At 41.6% G+C, this 11,272-nt stretch overlaps 1 protein-coding gene across 1 annotated transcript in view; it reads left to right on the top strand.

Moving 5' to 3' along the window:
* Positions 1 to 4,831: 4,831 nt before the first annotated feature.
* angpt4 (angiopoietin 4) overlaps positions 4,832 to 11,272 on the top strand; it is a 66,675-nt gene continuing 60,234 nt past the window's right edge. The window contains exon 1 of the mRNA XM_028576632.1: positions 4,832 to 5,313. Within this exon, the coding sequence (XP_028432433.1) occupies positions 4,906 to 5,313 (408 nt within the window). The 5' untranslated portion in view covers positions 4,832 to 4,905. The remainder of the gene's footprint in view (positions 5,314 to 11,272) is intronic.

Here is an 11,272-nt window from a genome sequence, read left to right as displayed (position 1 = left end):
GGGCCGTTTTACGAAAATTGATGGCTAATTGCAAATTTGGTAAGACGTGTTGGACTTTAGGAGCTCCACACAGTCTGACGAGAAAGCGGCAGCCTGCTGGGCTCCATACCCAGGGCAAAGTCACCCTTTGTGGTTACTGCACTACCGGGGCTCCGCGGCCAGCTGCCGGCATAACTAGAATATATTTACGGTTTGAATTTCGTCACGGCACTTATATAACATCTACCCCAATGTCTTATAAAGCTAACCGTTGTGTCCGATTTGATTTTAAGGCATTTTTATGAACGCGAGGCGTCTTGTTGTCGAGCAGTTAGCTAGCTATATGTCCCATTCAAAACAATGGGAAACGATTGCAGCTAGCTAGCTACACTTTCGACATAACTATAGTATATTTACAGTTTGAATTTCGTCACGCCAATATTATAACATCTACCCCAATGTCTTATAAAGCTAACCGTTGTGTCCGATTTGATTTTAAGGCATTTTTATGAATGCGAGGCGTCTTGTTGTCGAGCAGTTAGCTAGCTATATGTCCCATTAAAAACAATGGGAAATGATTGCGGCTAGCTAGCTACACTTTCGGCATAACTATGGTATATTTACAGTTTGAATTTCATCACAGCATGTATATTACAGGTTCCCCAAGGTCTTACAAAGCTTAGTTAACTCTTTTCCAATTTCAGATTTCAGTTGAATGCATTTTTGTGAATGTCAGAGGTCTCGTTAGGAGGAGGCTAGCTAGCTCTCGTTGATGGACTCCAGCTCACCGCGGCTCTATCAATGAGACTCGCGGACAAGAGGCGTTTATTTCCCCGATTGTTTATTTAAATAACTCAACACACATATCCATTATAAGATTAACTGGAACCTGCGGGCTGCGGTAAGAGATTGCGGGCGTAACAAGCTCGCTGACCGCGCTCTCAGTCTCTCACCGGCCGGCCGGTAGCAGGAAGAGGGGAGGGAGAACAGCGAGCTGTAGGCCCTGGAGCTCTGTCAGGGCAGCGGCGTGTGGTAGTTCCAGTCACCCAGAAAAGGGTGAGTTTGCGCGGGTATTGAGCACCGGGCTGCCGGCCGAGCTCAATCGAGCTCACAGCACCAGCCTGCTGTGAGCTCTGTGACGGAGGACAGGCAGGGCGGCGATGTAGCAACCCAGGCAGCCCCAGCCGCTGAACTCCGACACACAGTCGGACAAAATTTGCAATTAGCCATCCATTTTTGTAAAGCGGCCCATATTTGAGCTTTACATGGTTGATTTCTCGCATAAAAAAGTTTCAGAAGTGAATTTTGTAATGGAATAGCAGAGATCTGCGTGACCTAGATTAAGAAGACTACCTGATCTCAGGTCAGTTGTGTAGCCTATGTAAATGCTGGGGCGTGACTGTTCTCTTTATACACCCATGGGCGTGACAAAGGTAGCCTACAGGTCCTGGAATGCTTACGTAAGCAACTAACTTTGTTGAGATTCGCCCGTTTTCAGCGGCAGTTTCAAAATATGAGATTTTCATAGTAAAGGGGTGTCAATGGGATTTTGAGCTTCTATGTATGTCCTATTTACCCACCGAACTGTCGTTATTCAACTATGACTTCTATCACCCCTTTAAATAAATGGGACTATAATTTACAAAATGAACATTATGCTGTATTGAAGAAGACTTGAAACTAGAGAATGACACTACAAACTCAGTGTGAAAATGTTTACTGCGGTAATAAATCAAGTGAGAAGTCTCATAGACTTTCGAAACAACCAAACTTCTATTTGCAACCAGTGGAGTCGCCCCCTACTGGCCATTAGAAATAATGCAGGTTTAGGGCACTTCCGCATCGACTTAAAGGTCCAATGGCACGAAAATCGGAAATGGGACTGGCTCTAGTGGCTGTAATTCTGCACCAAGGCTGAATTTCGGGAAAAAGACTTCAGATACTGTATTAGGGGACCACTAAGGTCTAAATAAAAGAGACTTCAGATACAGTATTAGGGGACAACTAAGGCCTATATAAAAGAGACTTCAGATACAGTATTAGGGGACCACTAAGGTCTATATAAAAGAGACTTCAGATACAGTATTAGGGGACAACTAAGGCCTATATAAAAGAGACTTCAGATACAGTATTAGGGGACCACTAAGGTCTATATAAAAGAGACTTCAGATACATACAGTATTAGGGGACAACTAAGGCCTATATAAAAGAGACTTCAGATACAGTATTAGGGGACCACTAAGGTCTATATAAAAGAGACTTCAGATACAGTATTAGGGGACAACTAAGGCCTATATAAAAGAGACTTCAGATACAGTATTAGGGGACCACTAAGGTCTATATAAAAGAGACTTCAGATACAGTATTAGGGGACCACTAAGGCCTATATAAAAGAGAATTCAGATACAGTATTAGGGGACCACTAAGGTCTATATAAAAGACACTTCAGATACAGTATTAGGGGACCACTAAGGTCTATATAAAAGAAACTTCAGATACAGTATTAGGGGGCCACTAAGGTCTATATAAAAGAGACTTCAGATACAGTATTAGGGGACCACTAAGGTCTATATAAAAGCTTCCAAAGAGCACTATGTCATGGGACCTTTACATTTTTAGACCTGGAGGTTGCTGCTTGGGGCAGACGCTAAAAATGTACTTTACGTGGATGGTTGTAGTTACATGAAAGGTATAGTTTGAACTATCTCTCAAAAAGCCAGTTTCTACTCATTTCACAAAACATTATTGCACTCTGCTTGCAGCTATTAGTTAGCTGGTCAGATGCTATAGCTATATAATAAACACAAGAAAAAAAGACCATATCAAACTAAAAGGTAAGGTGGAACATGTCTTACCTTTTTATTAACAACATTAACAACAAATTATTTCACAATTAAACTTTTTCTCTCTTTTAAAATAGAAAATGAGGCAACAAGAGGATTTTGAGCAGCTCTATGTATCGCAGCTCTGTGCACCAGGCTCTCGGTCCACTCCTGTTCCCATGAGAATGATCTCCGGTCGGGGCAGAAGCCACTCGCTGTGTAACCCCTCAGCTCTCCCCCCAAAGGACCAATTGGCTACCATTAAGTGAGCGAGCAACCCTGCCCTGCCAAAATGGAGATGTATGCCGCAGCACAGCAGTAACAGTAGACCGAGGTCAAGCCGCACTGAAAATAAGACCGTATTATGTCAAAATAAATAAGGAGGACGATGAGAGCAGAGTGTCCTCTCTGACCAGCAGAGGATGGTGCAGTAACAGTGCTTCTCAACAGTAAACCTCATGCTGCTCTTTGTATCGTTGCTGCCTTTTATTGTTTTAAGTTGAGGTATCGCATTAATCACATTTTAGGATTTTTATCTTCGTACACACATCTGTAAGTGTGTCTCTTATCGCTTTGCTTTTATCGAAGCATTTTATCCGTATTTGTATCACTCAACTTCTGCAGAACAGTTTATCGCTGTGCAAATAAACTCAACAATTGACAACTCACATCGCCCCCAAACACACACACACACACACACACACATGTAGAGCTTGTGTTTCATAAGCCTGGGACCAAGCCATCAGTCTGGAACTAATCTTTGTATGTATTCCCATGTAGAGTGAAGAGCAGCAGGACAGATGAGATGGTACATCCTGCGACAAGGAGGGATTCCAAACCAAATGCACGTGGACTAGGCAGTTTGCCCTGGCCCCCTGATCTCCCATGATGCCCCAGAGCATGGCTGTGTTTTCAGAGGACAGAGTTAAATCTCCAGCCTCCAGTTGCTGACTCAGTATGGATGACCATACAAGGCATTGGGATTTATTTCACAACTGAAATATCAATTTGGAGAGAAGATTACAGCTGCTGTACAACCATGTTTAGATCGCTCTTCTTCTACTCACTTCTTTCTGTCTTTCCTCTGTATGTCAACGCTTCAGTTTCTTTTTCTGTCCTCTTTTTCTCAGTGTTGTCAGTGATGTCTGTCTTTTATTTTTGCCTCTCGTCTTTTTTCACTCCCTTAATCTTCCCCCTTTTTCTTTTTTTTTCTTTTTTTTTTAAATCTGGCTACTTCTCATTCCTTCTTCCCTTCCTCCCTCTTTTCTTTTCTTCTCAGCCTACAAATAGAGAGGGTACTCTAATAGACCTCCCTCAGGTCGCCTGTCCCTCCACTCCTCCCCCTCCTCCTCCCCCCTTGTCTTCCCTCCCTCGCTCATTCCTCCTTTTCTCAGCCAGCACCAGATAAGAAGGGGGCAGAAGTATTTCTCTTCGGCCACTTCTGAAACTGGAGCCACCAGAGGAGGATGTTTTCACCTCCATCTTTTTCATTCTCGCAGTCAGTTTGGACATTCACTGTTCCCTATCCTTAACCCACAACCTCTTTTTTTCATCTCTTTTTCTACTCACTTAAACTTACTCTCCATCCATATTTTTTCTTATCCCTGCACTTTGCACATTAAGGACAGGAGGGAATTTCAAGAAAACCATAAAGGACCTGCCCGGGCTCAAGCCAGTAGACCCATCCTGAAACATCTTCATCAACAAGAAAAAACGGACAACAGAGAACAAAATTAAGACCCGAGGACGAAAAAAAAAAGGGAGGGAGAAGAAGAGATTGCCCAACACATCTGATGTACATCTTCACCGCAAGTGGGGAAAGGGAACGGGACACCACAGGACAGGTGTTGCTTTCTGTTTCTGCCTTTCAAAAAAAGTGTGAGCCATAAGCAAAGTTATCTGCTGAAATTTAACGGAACGAGCTTAAGTTGCAGAACCAGACCTGATGGATTGACTGGTAGGTGCAGAGACTTGTGCATGACACGTTCTGCATCCTGCACACAGATGTGTTCGTAAAGTGAATTGGGGTCAGAGCGTGAACAAGCTTCTCTGTGACCCTCTTCGCACTGAGAGGAGACACTTCATTACAGTCGAAGAGAGCGTCATGAAACGTTTACATCTCAGCGGGGGGTTGTTGCTGCTGCTTCTGCTGCTCCGGACCGCGTCGGCCATCGCCGATGCAGCCGGTGGTGCGACCCCAGAACGAGGAGGAGCTGGAAGAAGAAGAGGAAGCGGTGGCGGTGGTGGTGGTGGAGGTGGTGGAGGAAGTGCGGAGAGGAGAAGGAAGTTTCACCGCATCCAACACGGCCAGTGCAGCTACACCTTCATCCTGCCAGAGCTGGACGCATGCCAGGGCGGAGGATCGCCGTCACGGGCTGAACAATATGGTGTCTCTCGCGGCGGGGCGAGCGTCGTGCAGAGAGACTCGCCGCCCATCGACGGCGAATGGTCGGCTCAGAAACTGCAGCACCTGGAGAGCACAATGGAGAACAACACGCAGTGGTTGCAGAAGGTAAGAGGCCATCTGCTCTTTTGCACACATCCATATATCATATGTAGAAAAAGACAGTTGCAGAAAAAAAATTGTATTCATCTTTACAGAGGACAGATGAAGACGTTCATGAATGTTTTGGTCATTTTCACTAAGAACCTTGTTAAAGCTCATCTCATTATAGAAGATCGTGTAACTCGATGCATGATTATATAGGTTAATATCGAACTATCACACCCCGATTAGGGGCTGAACATACACTAGAGAATGTCTGTGTGTGTTTTGTAGTATTGATATGACATACAGTACATGTTATGGATACTCTGTTCCGGACCGTTTAACCCCTCGATAGACCTGGAGAAACTAAACAATAAGAAACTGTGAATCAGGGGTCATTCCACAAAATCTGTGCGTTTTCAACTGTAAAAATTAGAAAAATAGAATTGTTTCAAACTGATTTTTTTCAATACCCATTAAATGAAGACATCCTAACATGACAGGAAATTGTGTTGGGCCATCTCAAGCTATACCATTTATTATTTAATGTATTATTGCTCTGGGATAGTAACAGGACTGATGGTAACTGATGGTAACAGGACTGATGATTTCATGCTAATATGCACAGGTCAAGGTCTGAAAGGCACATGGTATGTAATCTGAAAGGTTATTACTTCTAGATATTTGGTAATATCAGGATTAATAAATCATTGTTTACATATACACTTTAAAAAATGGTAACAGGACTGATGTTGTATGCTGACCCCTCTTTAACAACCCTGATAAAACATGAAAAATAAGACATTTAAGAAGAGAGAAACTTAACTTTAACAATTACTTCAACCACTTCATCTAAATGATATCACATCCTTGAAATTATGACACTTCTGGTTTGTACCATCATTTTATAGGGGGGGTTTTGGTGATAGTAACAGGACTGATATGAAATTAGGAGAAAAATGATAAAGTGACTTCTATTTCTTAACATATCTACATACATATAACATATAACATATCTGTTTATGTCAAAACATTGCTTAACAATGAGATTACACTTGAGACAATATAAAACTGTGAAAATTGTGGGGACAGGCCAAAATCCTTATATTATGTGCTATTAGCATATAATACGTGATTTTAATTATTTTAAATTATATTTTATTGGCCTTTACATGGTCTTATATTGATGCATATGATCTGTAGTAACATTACGTTTTTTTTTTAATTATACATTTATTGGTTGTTAAAGCAACTTTAGAATTGATTATTTTGTAAGTGCAAAAGGCACTGATTTCGTGATTCCATCAACGGAAATGTCATTTTCAGCAGCTGTGTACGCAGTGAGTGTGTGTGTGTGTGTGTGTGTGTGTGTGTGTGTGTTGTTGTTTTTTAGATTGTAACAAGCTCGATTTGCTTGCTTGGAGATCTACAGGACAGAGATCAAAGTTTCAAGTTATTGCTCTGGATGAGTGGCAGCTGGTTTCAATTAGGAAAAAAAAGCAGTGTGCGCTTACCCTCCTGTTGTCCTGTTTTCCTAACAAACTATAATTCCTCCGTCTGTGGTTTCATTAGAGCTGTGACTGTGCGGTGCGTAATGAGAGCCAATGTAAAACCGTGTTCCTCGTTACTTGCATCTATCCTGCAAAAGTGCTGCAGAAAATTCTTGTTCTAGTTAACTGATGTCTGATGAAGGTCTGAGTGACTGAGTTTGTAACTGATAATGAGATGGATTGTGCACCCTGTCTCTCTCTCTCTCTCTGTTGTTAGATCTTGGACTTTGTTCCTGCCTACCAGCTACCTTTTTCAAAATGATATGTTTCTACAGTATTTTTCTGTTTTCAACCAATTTGTTACGCTTAGTTCCCTCTGGACTGTCACTTCACTGTGTGTCACATGAAATCACCCATCGCTTCTTTTGGCCTGCTAGTGATGAGCTTCACTGGGAGAGCGTAACACATGAGAGGTTCATGGTAATCACCCAGAACTCCAGACCAATGTGCAAGAGCCCAGACCAACCAGTAGCAGTCGCTGGTGCAACGACACTGGTGGCCTCCCACGCACAAACACAAGTAGTGTCTATTTAATATGCACGGCCAAGCCAGTAGTAGCACTACCACGATTAACAGCCTTTAGGGACTGTTCTTTATTTATTTCAGGGGCCACCGGAGGAGTTTTGGGACCTTTAGTGAAAATAGACATGACCCTCCCCTCGCCAATAATAATTTTCCACAACAATTTGGAAAAAAGGCATGACCTTCCCCCAACAATTTATCAATACCTTCTGCACTGGTTTGCGCTTGGCAAAGATATACAGATTACCATTGTTTTTTTTACAGCAATGACATACATGATCAAACCTCTGCATTCTCTTCTGACGCATCCCACTCCTCTGTTATGGTGTGAGGGCCATTTCAGTAGATTTACTCACTAACTAAATGCACAGTTCCTGCATTACTGCATTACTTCAAATACTAAGTTACTCCTCTAGTAAACTAGTATTCACATGAAATAAAACAATAAAATATTGAGACCATTCAGCAACGCACTCTGGGTAACATTCAACACACAAACTGTTTGCTATGGACTCGTCACTAGGCTTCCTCCACTTCGCCGTTTAAACAAAGTGGAATAAACGTAAGTCCAAATCTACACAAAACCCGCAATCAGTTAGTAAGCTGACATCAAATGTGGCATTTAGGAAACCTTTATTGCAACCTTGGCACAGTAAGATGTCCAGACTAGCAACATTCATTTTCATTTTTTACGTCCTGCTGCTCCCATCGTCAGCCAGGAAATATGCTTTTTACTAAAGCAGTATATGAAATCAGATGTATTACCTACCACCATTTAGTAGTTTTGTGTTATTTCGCTAAGATATTTATGAAATCTCTTATCCGTTTCAGCCAAACTCATGGGTCAAACCCATCTGGTAGCGGGGGCCGAGACTGAGAGCTACATGGATAAATATGCACCAAACAAGCCACTTTGAAATTTAGCTGTCTGTATGAATACAAAAGTTGGGTAACCCCTCTCCTCCCTACCTCCCCCTCTGGACAAAAAAATGTTGGATGACCCTCCCCTCAACAAAGAATAAAAAGACATGACCCTCCGCTATTTTCCTCCGGTGGTCCATTCCATAAATACCGAACAGTCCCTTACAATACTTACGACTTCAGACAAGACTATGACAGTACCATATATATACAGTACATCAATGTATTAGTTGTTGCTTATTAAATTAATCTGCAACAATTTTAACGATTGATTAATCAGAGTAATTTTCACAAAGTCCACAGATTCTAAAATGTGAACATTTTCTTGTTTCTTTACGCCTCTAAGACAATTAACTTGAATATCTTTGAGTTGAGGACAAAACAAAACATTCAAGGATGTATATTGGGCTTTGGGAAACACCACAGACAGTATATAAGAATTCAATTCGATTCAATTGAATTTTATTTATAGTATCAAATCGTAACACGAGTTATCTCGAGAAACTTTACAGATATATTAGGTCTAGACCACACTCTATAATTTACAAAGCCCCAACAATTACAGTAATTCCCTCAAGAGCAAGCAGTGCGACAGTGGTGAGGAAAAACTCCCTCTTGGGAAGAAACCTCGGACAGATCCAGGCTCTTGGTAGGCGGTGTCTGACGGTGCCGGTTGGGGATGAAGAATGGACCAACAGATCCCGTTGCTCTGGCCGGAGACCAGTGAAGGATATTAGAAACTCTTTTCCGGTGAGCGCTAGCGTTGCTGCGCAGCCTCCAACTGAGAGAGACAACGTAAATGTGACGTGAGCAACCTGTCTGAAAGTCTTCTGGTAGCTGTGCCAAGAGAAATCGCAATCATTCCAAATCTTGCAGAGACGGAGAGCGTAGGTATATGTAATGAGGTAACATGGGCACAGGCTAATTATTGCTAACTAAAATGCTAGTTAACATTAGTAATTAAACCTAAACAGCTCATATAAGTCGAAACTGCCTGCGAGCTTCTCCTGTACTATACGGTAATTCCTCTATTATGTGACACAATCATTAGCCTATTTTAACAAAAAAACGTCTGCTACGGAGCCATAACGTGAGGTACAAGGTAATGGAGCCTTTTATATATTGTCGTGTTTCTTTAGAAATAAACAACGGACAAATAGAGTCTTGAAACACTTCAGATGTAAAGTTATTCGCTGTCAAGGTGACGTCAAAATGAATGGCAATTCAATTGAATGCTAAAGGGAGGTGATCGTTGTGTAGCATCAAAATGGCGCCATAGGAGGTTCGAGTTCTGAAGCGAAGCTTACCCCCTTGAGAAACACTGATGAATTTTTTTTCTAAAAACCACAGTTCATGCAAATATAATATTTCAAGCCGAAAGGAATACTTGGAATTGATGGTGGTGGTAAATATTCATGAAAAAGGACACGTTTGTGAACAGGCAACACAGATTTTGATAATGAACAACTAAACATGTTACACACTGGACCTTTTAAGGACCATTCATACGTACAGGAACCACATTTCTTTAATTAATGCAATGCAAAAGAAGCAGTACACTGTCAGACAAGGTTCCTTTTGGTTGTTGTGAGCAAAGATAAATGTTCAATGAGGGTTAATACAGTAGCCTCTACGCACTATATAGGGACCACACAGCGTCTTCCTGGGTATTACAGTTGTTGCAGTTCCTCCCTCAGCTCCTGATAGTTAAAACATTCATTGATGTGCAGATTGAAGTGGTTTGGGTGCAGCAGGTGATGTTGGTCCATGAAATCGGATTAGTGAAAGAAAACATTTTTAAAAGGAATGTGCGTGTGCAGGGAGCCTCCATTCATCATCATTAGAATCATTTAAACGTCTCCACCGCGGCATGAATAATGCTCCTGTTTTCAGAAGTCGGAGTCGGTATGAATCATTATTCTTACAGAAGGAATGCTGAGATAACAGCCAATTTATTTAGCTTTCGAAATGTTTGACTCCATCTCAGCCTTCAGAATGCCGACGTGTACCGTAGGTGGCGTTTAGAAAAAGAAAAAAGTGCAACTTGGAGCACGGTGGTATCCTAAAAACTTGAGAAGTACGCAAATGTTGTATTGAGTCCCTTTTTCGTACAAAACGTTGCAGTGTGGAACCAGAGGAACTAAACTAGGGAAATAAATATCCCTTTTGCACATTCTTGTTTGTGTTTCCAGCACATCTGAAGAACCGTGTTGAAAATGGTGTGCTGATCTCTGTCTTTCTGCCGTTTTTTGTTTTTTTAAATTGACTCTGGAAGGCGACAACAATTCCCAACTTAGTTTTTACCGTTATTAAATAACAAGAAATGTAAGACCCTCATCCTAATATCGATATCAGAGTACCCTCTTGTTTTATGATAGAGGAGGTACACAAGTTATAGTTGCTGTTGTATCTTTGTTCAATTAATCAGGAGCGGCCAGCGCTGCAAATTATCCTGAACCTGGGACTTTTTTTTAGCACCTGGAACTTTAGTACAGGAACTACTCAAGTTCATGGTTCCTCCAGGTCCTCACAAGGTTCTCTGAGAAAGTTCCTGCTGTAGAAAACACCATATTAGTTTTCACTATTTTCTGAAATCTTATAGACCATATGACTAATTGATCTAGGGTCATCAAAAATCAAAACAATCGTTACTTGCAGCACTTTTTTTGCAAAAAACAAAAACAAATGGCTGATTGTGTTTAAAAGGCAGTGGATTAGATACATTCCAGTGTAAGATTATTTCTGCTGCCTACCGGAGTGGATTTTTTTTTCCTCCTGCTCTGTGAGTATCTGAAGGAGGGATTGACTGACTTCACTAGAAAGGTTTTAATCTGCAGAGAGTTTCAATTCAGAGTGGTTGGGATTAAACCATTGAGATTTCACGGGTGTTTTTAACAAGCCAGTATGTGTGCGACTGTATGTGTGTGTGTGTGTGTGTGTGTGTTTACCACCCACACTGTTGAACCCCAGAGGAGACGTGGGTCAAGTCC

This window comes from Perca flavescens, chromosome 4 (genome assembly GCF_004354835.1).
Source record: "Perca flavescens isolate YP-PL-M2 chromosome 4, PFLA_1.0, whole genome shotgun sequence".
Classification (NCBI taxonomy): Eukaryota; Metazoa; Chordata; class Actinopteri; order Perciformes; family Percidae; genus Perca; species Perca flavescens.
This window is presented reverse-complemented; position numbering and strand designations above follow the sequence as displayed.